Here is a 16,002-nt window from a genome sequence, read left to right on the forward strand (position 1 = left end):
AAATTTCCAGTATCACTTTATTAGACAGCACTTAAGAGAAATGAGACCCAAGATAATCTTCCACCAATCCTGTTGGCTCCATTATATTATTCACAAACATCATATTTTATATTTTTTGCGCAGAGTATAGGCAGCTATTTGGCAAAATGAACCAATCAAACGCTTCATTAGAGGCCAGTGATGTCACTGCGGAACATTGTCACCAACGTGAATAAGGCATGTTTATTATTCCTCAGCCGCTGGCCCTTAGTGAAGCGATAGGATGCAATGCTCATGAATACTGTTTCAGCCTGCAACCTCTATGGTGTGCAGAGAACAGATGCTTGTTATACTCACACTTCCTGGGCCACACTGTAGAGCCTACCGCTTTGTATCAGGAATGAGGCCTACTCATCACATCCGAGAGGTAAACAGATTTTTGCCCCCCAACCGCACCAAAAAGAAACAAGTCAAGACACCGGATATTTGGTTAAACAACATTTATTTTAATATTTATGTTGTGGGGACAGGAGAAGGGAAGGGGTATTTCATAGGTCGGTAACAAGGAGAGAGGGGGAGATTTACCCTATTGCCCCTGGACACACTCACCCCCTCCCTCCTAATGAGACATTGCAGGCGGACAGGGCAATCAGGCACACAAGTTACTGTGGGAAGGGGGAGGGGGGGGAGGTGTCTCAGCGGTGCATGTACCTTATTGCCCCAGCTGGTGGCAGCTACATAATGGCTGATCCCATGCAGGTTTTGGATATAAGGGGTAAGTAACAAGAGGGGCAGTTGGGGGAAGAGGGCATTCTTTTACAGTCATGGAGTGGTAAAGGTTGTGGATCTGACAAGGTTAACCCCACAGCATCTTATTAGTAGATTGCGTAGCAGAGGTGGCAGTAACAGTGATCCCCTCTTCCATTTACACCCAATGGGGGTATTATTAAACAGCAACTACAATCACCCTGCAAGTGCCACTTCCCTCCTAGTGACAAGACGTGATGAGAAAACAAAACTGCCCTCTGCTACTTCTGTACAGGTAACCCCCCTTTCCCTCATCCACAAAGCAACACCGCTCGCTCTCTCCCCACCTGACCTCTCTGCTATTCCTACACTATCCTGCCTCCTGCAAGGCATACCAGCGGAATATGTAGGCAAGGGTGGGCGAAAAGGGGTAGCCCAGGAGAATAACCTCAATCCTTACACTAGATCCCTCCAGATTAGTGGAAGAAAGAGGGTACCCCCCCCATAAGTGCCCCACGGACTCTTGAGAAATCATCCAAGTATTTTGGAGAGCGGAGCAGTGCATTCTGGGAAAGCCTGGCGCCACCGGGACACACGTCCTTCAGTCAAGCCCTAACCATAATATACTGCATATGAAAAGTATAGAAGATATATGGCCACAAGGAGAGGGGGGAATAACGGAGGATATATATATATATATTTCTTTTACACACATACATACTGTACACACACACGCACACAATCCTCCTCCATTAAGTCCTCAACCGACTTGTTTCATTAGGGGGGGTAAATAGAGACCAGTTATGGGGTTACTGCCCCTCCCCCCTCGGGGGTTTAAACATCACGGAGACACAGCGTCACGGGAAACAAGGGAACAGAAAAACCTGCACATGAACAAATTAAATATATATATATATTTATATATATAATGTGTGTATATAAGTTAGGGGTTTTCCAGTCAGTGGGTATTTACAGGGAGAGCGTCTGCACAATATGGGAGGGGGGGGGGTCCCACTTCCCCGTGTTAGAAGGGCAGAGGGAGAGGCAGGAAAGGTTATGTTGAAGTTTGTCTGGTCCCAGCTGGGGTAGATGACAGATCCGGCGAGGGGGGAGAAAAAGTGACAGAGACGGGGAGAGATACGCTGTCCTTAGGTGCTGAAGTAAACTGAAGGCGACAAAGATGAAAACATTGGGGTGTAAGGATCGTAGCAATGCAGTGAGAGAGGAAGAATGAGTGCAAGGTAATGCACAGGAGAATACAGGGGAGTGGGCATAGGAGAATATTGGGGCGTGGGCACACACATTGGGGGAGCACACATAAGGGGAAAAGGGAGAAGAATAGAGGGGAGAAAAAGCAAGAGAAAAAGAGGCGGTTAGTACAGTCGGCTATGTGTACACAGCACAGATAAAAGAAGTCAGTATATATACACACACACACACACACACACACACACACACACACACACATATATATATATAACTCACCAATAATTATGATGAGGATGATGGCGCATATCACTCCCATAATGATCATCATCTGTGGAGAGAGGAGAACACAGTGTAAGAGGAAAGACTGGAGCAAAGGAAGGGAAGATGAGAGAGGGTAACAAAGTACAGACAGTGGAGCTGGTATGAAAGCATAGCCACTGCAGAAGAGGGTGGGAAGGAAAGTGAGAGAAAGGAAGAAGAGGGAGATGAGAATGGAAGAGAAGGGAAGGGGAGAGGGGGGAGAGAAAGGAAGAGGAGGGAAATTAGAATGGAAGAGAAAGGAAGAGGGGGAAAATAAAGGAAGAGGGAAAAGAGAGAGAAGAGGGGGAAGAGAAGGGAACAGAAGGAAAGAGGAAGACAAGAAGGAAAGAGGGAGACAAGAAGGGAAATAGGGGTAGAGAAGGGAAGAGGGAGATGGGAAGGGAAGAGAAAGGAAGAGGATGGAGGAGAAGGAAAGACGAGGGAAGAGAAGGAAAGAGGAGAGAAGAGGAAGATACAAAGAAAAGAGGGGGATGAGAAGGAAAGAATAAGACATGAAGGAAAGAATAAGACGAGAAGGAAAGAGGGAGATGAGAAGAAAAGAGAAGAGACGAGAAGAGACGAGATGGAAAGAGAAGAGACGAGATGGAAAGAGAAGAGACAAGAAGTAAAGAAAGGAGAAGGGAAGAAGGTAAGAGGAAGACGAGAAGGAAAGAGGGAGACGAGAAAGAATAGAGGAGGGAAGGGAAGAGGAGGGAAGAGGGAGATGAGAAGGGGGGAAAAGGAAGATGGAGATGAGAAGGGGGAAAAAGGAAGATGGAGATGAGAAGGGGGAAAAAGGAAAAGGGGGAAGAGAAGGGTCATATTTCTCTACATTTAGTGTACCTGTTCCAATATGTCTATCTATAGGCTCCTCTAGTCCATGATAGAAGACTTTACTCCTAAAGATCTGTGGAGAGTAATCCTTAAAAACTCTGTACCCAATCAGTAAAGCTAGCAGCGTATATATTGTATTAGCCGCCACTAAGTCTTCCATTGCATGCCGCTGGAAACTAATGCATCCTTCTCCCTTCTCCATGGTCACAGCATGCATGGAAAACATCACCCAATAATAGATCTTATTACAAAGAGCTGGGCGCCCTGGCTTCCCAATATAGACTATTCTAGAAGTGATGTTTCTCTTATTTCTGTTTTATTCTTCCAGTGATTTCTAATTACACTTCTCACTTGCCCTGGCCTTCCTCCCTAATTTATTATTATTCATTATCCATGATTCCAATCCCTGCCCATCCTGCTATTCCCCTTCCTCCCCCAGTTTAGTTAAACAAACATTGGGACCTTGTGAATTAAACAGTTTCTTATAATATTTGTCTTATACTTGTGTCTGCTGAAAAAAAAAAAAAAAAAAAAAAGAACAAAAAAACCAAAAAGGAAATGCAAGCAGGGGAATGGGAAGCCAAGAGAGGGGGAAAAAAGGGAAGGCAAAAGAAAAGAGAAAGCAGGAGAGGGGGATGTAGAAAAGATGGCAGGAGAGGGGGGTTGGGGGTGGAAGAGATGGCAGGAGAAGGAGGTGGAAGAAATGGCAGGAGAAGGAGGTGGAAGAATGAACAGGAGGGGGTGGACAACGTGGCAGGAGGGTGGTGGAAGAGATGGAAGGAGGGGGGGTAGAAGAGATGGAAGGATGGAGGGGTGGAGAGATGGCAGGAGGGGGTGTAGAAGAGATGGAAGGATGGAGGGGTGGAAGAGATGGCAGGAGGGGGTGGACAAGGTGGCAGGAGCGGGGTGGAAGAGATGGCAGGAGGGGGTGGACAAGGTGGCAGGAGGGGGGTGGAAGAGATGGAAGGATAGAGGAGATAAAATATGGCAGGAGGGGGGTGCAAGAGATGGAAGGATGGGGGGGTGGAAGAGATGGACGGATGGGGTGGAAGAGATGGAAGGATTAAAGAGATGGCAGGAGGGGGGTGAAAACGGTGGCAAGAGGGGGTGGAAAAGGTGGCAGGAGGGGGGTGGAAGAGATGGAAGGATAGGGGGGATGAAAGAGATGGCAGGAGGGGGGGTAGAAGAGATGGAAGGATGGGGGGTGGGAGAGGTGGCAGGAGGCGGTATACAAGGTGGCAGGAGGAAGACCTGGAAGGATAGAGGGGATGAAAGAGATGGCAGGAGGGGGGTGGAGGAGATTGAAGGATGGGGAGTGAAAGAGAAAGCAGGAGAGGGGGTGGAAAAGGTGGCAGGAGGAAGGTGGAAGAGATGGCAGGAGAGAAAGTGGAAGAGATGGCAGGAGGGGGGAGGAAGAGATGGGAGGAGAGGTGGGATGGTAGAGATGGCAAGAGAGGGGGGGTGGAAGAGACGGAAGGAGAGGGGGGATGGAAGGAGAGGGGGGTGGAAGAGATGGCAGGAGAGGGGGGGTTGGAAGAGATGGCAGGATAGAGGAGATAAAATATGGCAGGAGGGGGGTGCAAGAGATGGAAGGATGGGGGGGTGCAAGAGATGGAAGGATGGGGGGGTGCAAGAGATGGACAGATGGGGTGGAAGAGATGGAAGGATTAAAGAGATGGCAGGAGGGGGGTGAAAAAGGTGGCAAGAGGGGGTGGAAAAGGTGGCAAGAGGGGGTGGAAAAGGTGGCAGGAGGGGGGTGGAAGAGATGGAAGGATAAGGGGGATGAAAGAGATGGCAGGAGGGGGGTAGAAGAGATGGAAGGATGGGGGGTGGGAGAGGTGGCAGGAGGGGGTATACAAGGTGGCAGGAGGAAGACCTGGAAGGATAGAGGGGATGAAAGAGATGGCAGGAGGGGGGTGGAGGAGATTGAAGGACGGGGAGTGAAAGAGAAAGCAGGAGAGGGGGGTGGAAAAGGTGGCAGGAGGAGGGTGGAAGAGATGGCAGGAGAGAAAGTGGAAGAGATGGCAGGAGGGGGGAGGAAGAGATGGGAGGAGAGGAGGGTGGTAGAGATGGCAAGAGAGGGGGGGGGGTGGAAGAGATGGGAGGAGAGGAGGGTGGTAGAGATGGCAAGAGAGGGGGGGGGGTGGAAGAGATGGCAGGAGAGGGGGGGGGGGTGGAAGAGATGGCAGGAGAGGGGGGGGTGGAAAAGATGGCAGAAGAGGGAGGGTGGAAGAGATGGAAGGAGAGGGGGGTGGAAGAGATGGAAGGAGAGGGGGGGTGGAAGAGATGGAAGGAGAGGAGGGTGGAAGAGATGGAAGGAGGGGAGGGTGGAAGAGATGGAAGGAGGGGAGGGTGGAAGAGATGGAAGGAGAGGGAGGGTGGAAGAGATGGAAGGAGAGGGGGGGTGGAAGAGATGGCAGGAAAGAGGGGTGGAAGAGATGGCAGGAGAGAGGGGTGGAAGAGATGGCAGGAGAGAGGGGTGGAAGAGATGGCAGGAGAGAGGGGTGGAAGAGATGGAAGGAGAGGAGGGTGGAAGAGATGGAAGGAGAGGAGGGTGGAAGAGATGGAAGGAGAGGAGGGTGGAAGAGATGGAAGGAGGGGAGGGTGGAAGAGATGGCAGGAGAGGGGGGGTGGAAGAGATGGCAGCAGAGGGGGGGGTGGAAGAGATGGCAGGAGAGAAAGTGGAAGAGATGGCAGGAGGGGGGGTGGAAGAGATGGGAGGAGAGGATGGTTGGAAGAGATGACAGGAGAGGGGGGGTGGAAGAGATGGCGGGGGGGTGTAAGAGATGGCTAGAGAGGGGGATAGGAGAGAAAGCAGGAGAGTGGGAGAGGTGGCAAGAGAGGGGGGAGAGGGTGGTGGTAGAGAAGAAAAGGAAAGCAAGAAGAAAGGATAATGGGAAGAAATTCAAGGACTAAAAAAGAAATATTAAATGAAGAAATGTTATCACTGGCCTATTTCTGGGCACTTTCTGTAATGAAAAAATAATATTGGTGACTATTAGAGGCAGGACAGAGCAATCAATAAGCACAACATCAAGGAGAGAGTGCAGGAGAGTTCAGCGTGAGGAGGTTGCTGATGAGATAGTGATAGTGTCACACAAGCTGAATCAATGACTCGTTTTGAAGGCTGACAGACGCACCTTGAGGTTCTTCCACCAGTACTTGCGCTTAAGTTTGGCCGCGCTGGTTTCAAACTGCGAGGCTCCGGCCTGCAGAGCGTCCGCGCGGTCATCCAGCTCGGACAGCTTCTGATCTCGTTCCAAAACCTTATCTACATTCACGCGCATAATATCCACTACCTGGGGGCGAGAGGAGAGAAGTTACTGGAGGTATAGCCCATCCCAAGCCACCCACCCACACTCCCTATACCCTTCCCGCCTCTGGGGCTCACCTCGTCCACCTGTGCCTGGGTCTGTTGGAGCCTCCTGTTGCTGGTGAGGTTGGGGGGAGCCTGGGGACCTTCGCCTGGGGCAGCGGGGGGGCCGGCAGCTGGGGCAGACCTGAAAGGCAGAATGAGCACCACTAAATAAGTGGCTGGAGATCCACCGTGCATAGGAAAAGTATCTGGAACAAACCATGTTGCCATGCAAGGTGAGCAAATACATTCATATAGTTTCTGTGCAGGGTAAATACTGGCTGCTTTTGCATGTAGCCCACAAGTGTTAGACAGCTTTATTTTCACACTGCAATTTAGATTCCAGTTTGAACACTCCCCACCCAAATCTAACTCTCTCTGCACATGTTACATCTGCCCCACCTGCAGTGCAGCATGGTTTTGCCCAGTTACTTGCTTTTTTTGCTTTGCTTACAAACATGAATGCGCCAAAGGAAAACAGGAATAAAACATAATCTGGCAAACATTGCAATTATCAGTGTGTGGATGTGTCCAGTTGGCTGTCAGACTGACCACGCTGCAGTCCATATCGAGGGTGGACCGAACGCTCATGAGATCGCAGCCTAGAAATAGTAAATGAGAGGACTTCTTGCCCGGCAATCCTGGACTATGGGGCGGAGCAGAGGCATGCGCTGCTGCGACCCCTTTGCCATAGTCGTGGCTGCGACATTATGCTAATGTGATAAGCCAGTACTGGTGTATGGCGCAACGGTCTGAGGGCCTGATTCATTAAGGATTGCAAATGCAAAGCTGATCGCGTCTCAGATGAACATCATAACCATCGGTTGCGATGTTCATCTGCGACAGCAGGCTGAGTAACCTGCAGCTTACTCTGGCTTGCCGTCGCAGTGCGCTTGCGAGGCCAAGGAAACTGCATCTCGCGATGCAGTCCTTGGCCTCACCACTCCCGGACACCGTTTTCCCGAATGCCAGCCACCCCCTCCCCTCCCCGCGAACACCTTTGCCTGTCAATCAGGCAGTGGAGCTCGCATACCTGCGTAGAACGGGTCCTGGGTGTGCGCATATGCGATGCTTACTGATTCATCCCCTGAGTTCGCAACCAGTTATGCGACAGTCGCCCACAGTGCAGGAATGGCCGATGCAGAGTCATTGCAGCTCAATAGCCTCTACTCGTACACGCCGTGAGATTTATGCACCCTTTTCACATTATTTAGTATCACTTCATGAAAAACTGCTCCAAACCCTTTAATTCACTTTTTTTTTTTTAGTAACCCACATCGCATTCCCCATACTGAATTTACTATGAAAAAAAAAAAAATTTGTGAAAAACACTGCGGTGCTGCTCTGTGATAATAACGCCAGCTCAGGCTGGTGAAATCACAGGGAAGCACTGCAATCTGTGCCTTCTGCACAGCTTTCTCTCCCCCCTGGCAGAGAAAGCTGTGCAGGGACCCGGCAGTGTGATCAGGTCTGTGTGTCCGATGGACAGACAAGCTGCTCACTGGTAAAAAAACAAAAAAACAAAGTAACAAAAACAAACATACTTACCCGTCGAGGAGCCGGGGATTGGTGCACCGATGCGGGGTGCCGGGCACCGGTTCCTCCATGCACTGCGCTGTGACCCCAGCTGCAGTAAAGTGACGCTGCAAAAACGGCAGCTCACTTTATAGCTCCGGGGGTCACAGCAGCGCACAGGATCAGGGGCCCAACAGGAGCAGTGATCACCGGCTCCCTGGACTGGTGAGTATATTTATGGTGCAGGGAGGAGGGGGCTAGTTGCGACGTGAGAACTTAGCAAACGTGTTCGAACCCGACCAAGTAGCTGCTCAGCAGAGTTGTAAAGCCGAGACACCCCAGGCAGTCACCCAGGAAGAACCCACCGACCTAGTAGAGTGGGCCTTAACAGATTAGGACACGGCAATCCTGCCGTAGAATATGCATGCTGGATAGTAATCCTGATCCAGCGAGCAATAGACTGCTTTGAAGCAGGACACCCAATTTTATTGGGATCATAGAGAACAAACAACGAGTCAGATTTCCCGTGACAAGCTGTCCGCTTCACGTAGATCTTCAAAGCCCTCACAACATCCAAGGACTTTGAGGTAGCAGAGGTGTCAGTAAGAAGCGGAACCACAATAGGTTGGTTGATATGAAACGCAGACACCACCTTAGGAAGAAATTACTGACGAGTTCGGAGCTCAGCTCTTCATGAAAAATCAAATAGGGGCTATTGTGAGACAACGCCCCCTGTTGGGACACACGCCTTGCAGAAGCTAAGGCCAATAGTGTAACGGTCTTCCACGTAAGAAACTTTACGTCAACCTCCTGTAAAGGCTCAAACCATTCCGATTGTAGGAACAACAACACCATGTTCAGATCCCAAGGTGCCGTGGGAGGCACAAAGGGCGGTTGGATGTGCAGAACCCCCTTCAAGAACGTCTGAACCTCAGGGAGGGAAGCCAATTGTTTCTGGAAGAAAATGGATAAGGCCGAAATCTGGACCTTCAAGGAGCCCAAACGTAGGCCCACACCCACACCCGACTGTAGAAAAAGGAGAAAACGTCCCAGTTTAAATTCCACTGCAGGAAATTTCCTGTTTTCCCACCACGAGACATATTTTTTCCAAATACGGTGGGAATGTTTAGACGTTACCTCTTTCCTGGCTTGGATCAGGGTTGGAATAACCTTGTTCGGAATGCCTTTCCGGGCTAAAATTTGACGCTCAACTTCCATGCCGTCAAACATAGCCATGGTAAGTCTTGATAGACGAACGGCCCCTGTTGTAGAAGATCCTCTCGAAGAGGTAGAGGCCACGGGTCCTCTAGGAGCATCTCCAGTAGATCCGCGTACCAGGCCCTTCTTGGCCAATGCGGAGCAATGAGAATTGCTTGAACCTTTTCCGTTTTTATTCTTTTGAGAATTCTTGGGATCAGTGGAAGAAGTGGAAACACGTAAACCATTTGGTAGACCTATGGAGCCACCAGAGCATCCACCACCACTGCCTGCGGGTCCCTCGACCTGGAACAATACCGCTTTAGCTTCTTGTTGAGACGAGAGGACATCTTGTCTGTGAAATTCCCCACAGACGTGTTAAGGACTCGAACACCTGCGGGTGAAGGCTCCACTCTCTGGGGTGAAGGTCGTGTCTGCTGAGGAAGTCCGCTTTACAGTTGTCTACTCCCGGATGAAGATTGCTGACAGCGCCACCGCGTGTCTTTCTGCCCAGTGGAGAATTCTTGTTACCTCTGACATTGCTGATATGCTCTCCGTTCCGCCCTGTCGATTTATGTACGTTACTGCCATCACCTTGTCCGACTGAACCTGAATGGCGTGATTTTGAAGAAGATGCAATGCAAATAGCAGGGCGTTGTATATGGCCCTTACTTCCAGAATGTTGATCGGAAGAATGGTTTCCTGACTTGACCATTTTCCTTGGAACTGTTCTCCCTGGGTGACCTCTCTCCAACCTCTGAGGCTTGCGTCTGTGGTTAGCAGAACCCAATTTTGAATCCCCAACCTTCGACCCTCAGTCAGGTGAGAAGTCTGAAGCCACCACAGAAGAGAAATCCTGGCTTTTGGTGACAGACATATCCTCTGGTGCATGTGAAGATGCGATCCGGACCATTTGTTCAGCAGATCCAGCTGGAAGGGCCTCACATGAAACCTAACGTACTGCAGAGCCTCGTAAGAGGTGACCATCTTCCCCAGAAGGCGAATGCATAGATGCACCAATATCCGGGCTGGTTTTAGGACATCCCGCACCAACGACTGGATTACCAATGCCTTTTCCAACGGAAGGAATACCTTCTGTTCCTACGTATCCATCCGTGATCCTGAAGTAGTTGGGTTGAGAGGGCAATACTGTCCAATAACCTCTCCTAGCAGGTCATCCAGGTACGGTATTATGTTCACTCCCTGCTTGCGAAGAAGAAACATCATCTCTGCCATTACCTTGGTGAATACCCTTGGTGCCGTGGAGAGGCCAAATGGCAGGGCCTGAAACTGGTAGTGACAGTCCTGTAGTGCAAACCTTAGATAAGTCTGCTGAGGCGGCTAAATTAGAATATGAAGGTATGCATCCTTGATGTCCAGGACACCAGGAATTTCCCCTCCTCCAGACCTGAGATCACCGCTCTCAGAGACTCCATCTTGAGCTTCAACACCCTTCAATACGGGTTCAGTGATTTGAGGTTTAAAATGGGCCTTACCACAAACAGGTTGGAGTAATAACCCTTGTTTTGTAGTTGAAGTGGAACTGGGACAATGACCTGAGTCCATACCAGTTTTTGAATTGCTGCCTGAAAAGTCATACTTGCTTCCGGAGAAGCTGGTAAGCCTGATTTGAATAATCTGTGAGGTGGGAGTTACTGAAACTCCAGTCTGTATCCCTGGGTGATAATGTCTGTGACCCAGGGATACTGGCAAGATGTTGCCCAACCGTGACTGAAATAATGTAACCGAACTCCCACCTGCCTGTCATCCAGGCAGTGCAGACCACCGTCATGCTGAAGGCTTTGAGGAAGCAGACCTGGAGGTCTGTTCCTGAGAACCTGCAGGTGCTGGTTTTCTGGGTTTACTTCTATTAACTTTGAAAGCTGTAGAAGAACCTTTGGATTTGCCTTTGAATTTCGCTGTCCGAAAGGACTGCAGAGTTGGAGCAGAGTAGGTTTTCCTAGCGGGGGGTGCTGCGGAAGGAAGGTAAGTAGACTTACCCGCCGTAGCCTTGGATATCCACTTATCCAGTTCATCTCCAAAAAGGGCCTCACCTGTGAATGGTAGGTTTTCCACGCCTTTCCTGGAATCCGCATCCGCCGTCCACTGGCGCAGCCACAAGCCCATGCATGCTGACACTGCCATGGCAGTGGTGCGTGCGTTGAGCAAACCAATTTCCTTTATGGCCTCCACCATAAAGTTAGCAGAGTCTTGAATATGCCGCAGGAGTAAAACTATGTCCCCCCTGGGTAAGGTATACAATCCGTCAATTAGGTTACCTGACCACTTTGCAATGGCTTTAGTGATCCATGTGCAAGCAATAGTGGGTCTCTGGGCCACCCCAGCAGTAGTGTATAACGATTTGAGAGTGTCCTCAATCTTGCGGTCAGCCGTGTCCTTTAAGGACGCTGCCCCAGGAACAGGTAAGACTATCTTACGTGACAACCTAGATACCGATGCGTCCACAATCGGCGGGTTTTCCCATTTCTTTCTATCTTCCAGAGGAAAGGGAAAGGATGTAATTAATCTTTTAGGGATCTGAAACTTTTTGTCAGGGTTAGCCCAAGTTTCTTCAAACAGGGCATTCAATTCCTTTGATGCAGGAAAAGTAGCCGAGGATTTCTTTTTTACGTTAAAATAAGATTCCTCCTCCACCTCTGCCACCTTGTCAGGAATGTGCAGGACATTTCTGATAGCTTTTATCAGGGCCGATATTCCTTGTGACAGGACAGCATCCCCCCTACTCGCATCCACTTCACCCTCCTCTGGGTCTGATGTATCATCATCAGTATCATCCTGCATGAGCTGGGCCAGAGAACGCTTCTGTGGGCAGATGGCGGGGGTGTGAGACGCTGGTATGGGAACTGAATCTCTATTCATCAGGTCATCCATAGACTGTCTAAGAATTGCGTCTCTTTCTCATTATGGGATAATTTAGTAGAAAATAGGATTTTAATTACCTACCGGTAAATCCTTATCTCGTAGTCCGTAGAGGATGCTGGGGTCCACATTAGTACCTTGGGATATAGATGGGTCCACCAGGAGCCATTGGCACTTTAAGAGTTTGAGAGTGTGGGCTGGCTCCTGCCTTTATGCCCCTCCTACCAGACTCAGTCTAGAAACTGTGCCCGAGGAGACGGACATCTTCGAGAGAAGGATTATAAACAGATAGTGGCGAGATTCATACCAGCTCACACATACAAGGAACATCAAGCTAACTAGCTTGAAAACTCAGCAACTGCTGAAACATTACTTACCAAGTAATAATGCAGTACATAACTAAACAAAGTTGTACTGAACTAGATAACGATTGCAGAAAAACAAAGCGCTGGGCGGGCGCCCAGCATCCTCTACGGCAGCGGTTCTCAAACTCGGTCCTCAGGACCCCACACAGTGCATGTTTTGCAGGTCACCCAGCAGGTGCACAGGTGTAATCATTACTCACTGACACATTTTAAAAGGTCTGCAGGAGGAGCTAATTATTTCACTTGTGATTCTGTGAGGAGACCTGCAAAACATGCACCGTGTGGGGCCCTGAGGACCGAGTTTGAGAACCTATGCTCTACGGACTACGAGAAAAGGATTTACCGGTAGGTAATTAAAATCCTATTTTCTCTTACGTCCTAGAGGATGCTGGGGTCCACATTAGTACCATGGGGATGTACCAAAGCTCCCAGAACGGGAGGGAGAGTGCGGAGGCTCCTGCAGAACTGATTGGCCTCTGAGGACCTAAAGTTTGGTCAAAGTATCGAACTTGTAGAAGTTAGCAAACGTGTTCGACCCTGACCAAGTAGCCGCTCAGCAAAGCTGTAAAGCCGAGACACCCCGGGCAGTCGCACAGGAAGACCCCACCATACGAGTAGAGTGGGTCTTAACCGATTTCGGATACGGCAATCCTGCCGTAGAATATGCATGCTGGATAGTGAACCTGATCCAGCGAGAAATCATCTGCTTTGAAGCAGGACACCCAATTTTCTTGGGATCATACAGTACAAACAGAGAGTCCGATTTTCTGTGACGAGCAGTCCTTTTCACATAGATTCTCAAAGCCCTCACAACATCCAATGACTTTGATGTAATTGAGGAGTCAGTAGCCACTGGCACCACAATAGGTTGGTTGATATGAAAAGCTAACACAACTTTTGGAAGGAATCGCTGATGCGTCCTGAGCTCCACTCTATCTTCATGGAAGACTAAATAGGGGCTTTTACAGGACAAAGACCCCAATTCCGACACACGTCGAGCAGAAGATAAGGCCAACAAAGTGACAGCCTTCCACATGAGAAACCACATGAGTGACTGCTTCCCAACCTCTGAGACTTGCATCCGTGGACAGAAGGATCCAGTTCTGAATTCCGAACCTGCGACCCTCCAGAAGGTGAGGCATTTGCAGCCACCAGAGGAGCAAAATCCTTGCCCTCGGTGAGAAACGTATTCTCTGGTGCATGTGAAGATGAGATCCCGACCATTTGTCTAGGAGATCCAGCTGGAAGGGTCGAGCGTGGAATCTTCCGTACTGTAGAGCCTCGTAGGAGGCAACCATCTTTCCCAGAAGGCGAATGTACTGATGAACCGATACCCGGGCAGGTTTCAAGACATCCCGGACCATGGATTGTATCACTAACGCTTTCTCCAGTGGAAGAAACACCCTCTGCACTTCCGTGTCGAGGATCATCCCCAGGAAAGACAATCTCCTTGTCATCTCCAAATGTGATTTTGGAAGGTTCAGGATCCAACCGTGATTCCTGAACAGTCCAACCTCTCCCTGGACACTGCCTTTATCAGCAGATCGTCCAGGTACAGAATTATGTTCACACCCTGCCTGCGCAGGAGAACCATCATCGCTGACATCACCTTGGTGAACACCCTCGGTGCCGTGGAGAGACCGAATGGCAGTGCCCGGAACTGAAAGTGACTGTCTAACAGTGCGAATTGGAGATAAGCCTGATGGGGCTGCCAAATTGGAATGTGGAGGTAAGCATCTTTAATATCCAGGGAAACCATGAACTCTCCCTCCTCCAGACCTGAGATCACCGCTCTCAGAGATTCCATTTTGAATTTGAACTCCCTCAGATAGGGGTTTAACGATTTCAAATTCAAAATTGGCTTGACCAAACCATCCGGTTTCGGTACCACGAAAAGTTTGAATAATAACCCTTGTTTTGCATATGAGGTGGAACTGGGACAATAACTTGTGACCCTATCAATTTTTGGATGGCTTCCTGTAGGATAGCCCTGTCTGCCAGCAAAGCTGGTAAGCCTGATTTGAAGAATCGGTGAGGCGGGAGGTCTTGAAATGACAGCCTGTACCCCTGGGACACAATATCCTACACCCAGGGGTCCAGGCCGGACGCCACCCAAACGTGGCTGAACCTTTTTAGCCTCGCCCCCACCGGTCCTTCCTCTAGGCCGTGCGCTCTACCGTCATGCGGAGGATTTTGATGTACCAGAATTAGGCTTCTGGTCTTGGGAGCCTGAAGTAGCAGGTTTTTTGGATTTTGCCCGACCTCCCCTAAAGAAGGTGTTGGGCTGCTTGTTCCTTCTTGTTTTAGGCATCCGAAATGACTGTGACGTAGCTGAAGAAAAAGGTTTATTCGTAGCAGGTGCAGCTGAAGGAAGAAAAGGAGACTTACCCACAGTTGCCATGGAAATCCATGCATCTAGCGCTTCCCCAAAAAGAGCCTGACCTGTGTAGGGTAGGTTCTCCACACCTCTCCTGGATTCCATGTTGGCAGACCATTGGCGCAGCCAGAGTCCTCTACGAGCTGAGACAGACATGTAAGAAATCCACCGTAAATCCCGCAGAATCCTGTATGTTATGTAAGAACAATTCAATGTCACTTTTATCCATTGTATCCAATTCCTCAAGTAACGTGCCAGACCACTTTACTATAGCCTTAGAAATCCATGCACAGGCAATGGTAGGCCGTAATATCGCCCCCGAAGCCGTGTATATGGATTTGCGTAGTGTCAATCTTGCGATCAGCCGGTTCTTTTATCGCGGCAGATCCCGGAACAGGTAAAACCACCTTCTTTGACAGTCTGGACACAGTTGCATCAACTATGGGTGGGTTTTCCCATTTTTTCCTATCCTCATCAGGGAAGGGGAATGCATCCAAAACCTTTCTTGGGATCTGGAATTTTTTGTCTGGATTTTCCCAAGATTTTTCAAATATAACATTTAACTGTTTTGACGCAGGAAAGGTTAGCGAGGCTTTCTTATTATCCGTGAAGTAAGCCTCCTCAACCTGCTCCGGTATTGCTTCGGCAATATTTAACACATCTCTAATGGCTTCAATCATCAACTGCACCCCTTTTGCAAGAGATGCCGCCATCTTCAGCACGTCCCCATCACCGTCTACCGCTTAGGTCTGCAAACTCGGTCCTCATTACCCCACATAGTGCATGTTTTCTCACTGACACATTTTAAAAGGTCCACAGGTGGAGTTAATTATTTCACTTGTGATTCTGTGAGGAGAGCTGCAAAACATGCACTGTGTGGTGTAATGAGGACCGAGTTTGCAGACCTATGGTCTACCGTGTCAGAGTCGGTATCCGTGTCGTCCTGCATAATCTGGGCAAGAGCACGTTTTTGAGTGTGAGTGCCAGGGGCCCCTGAAAGTGCTGACCCAGACCAAACAGACATAGAGTTCTGCAAAACCTGAGTTGCAGTTTCATTTTGTGCTACCCTAGTAGAAATCTGAGAAATCATACTTTTAATAGAGGATAACCACTCCGGTTCACTTATAGGAATCTGTGCTAAAACAGTGCAATCCTGATTACATGGAATGGGATCATCCTGAGAGGACATATCCTCTGCAGCATATAACACAGAGTCCCTAGACATGGTTCTTTTTGTGAGTGAG

The 16,002-nt window shown here is 49.4% G+C and overlaps 1 protein-coding gene across 1 annotated transcript in view; it reads right to left on the reverse strand.

The window, feature by feature from the left end:
- Window positions 1-464: 464 nt before the first annotated feature.
- The window catches only part of VAMP2 (vesicle associated membrane protein 2), a 57,860-nt gene continuing 42,322 nt past the window's right edge, over window positions 465-16,002 (reverse strand). Inside the window, exons 2-5 of the mRNA XM_063930882.1 lie at window positions 6,461-6,569; window positions 6,210-6,368; window positions 2,212-2,263; window positions 465-1,891 (exon numbers count right to left, since the gene is read on the reverse strand). Of these exons, the coding sequence (XP_063786952.1) occupies window positions 1,875-1,891; window positions 2,212-2,263; window positions 6,210-6,368; window positions 6,461-6,569 (337 nt within the window). The 3' untranslated portion in view covers window positions 465-1,874. The remainder of the gene's footprint in view (window positions 1,892-2,211; window positions 2,264-6,209; window positions 6,369-6,460; window positions 6,570-16,002) is intronic.

This window comes from Pseudophryne corroboree, chromosome 6, assembly GCF_028390025.1.
Source record: "Pseudophryne corroboree isolate aPseCor3 chromosome 6, aPseCor3.hap2, whole genome shotgun sequence".
Lineage (NCBI taxonomy): Eukaryota > Metazoa > Chordata > Amphibia > Anura > Myobatrachidae > Pseudophryne > Pseudophryne corroboree.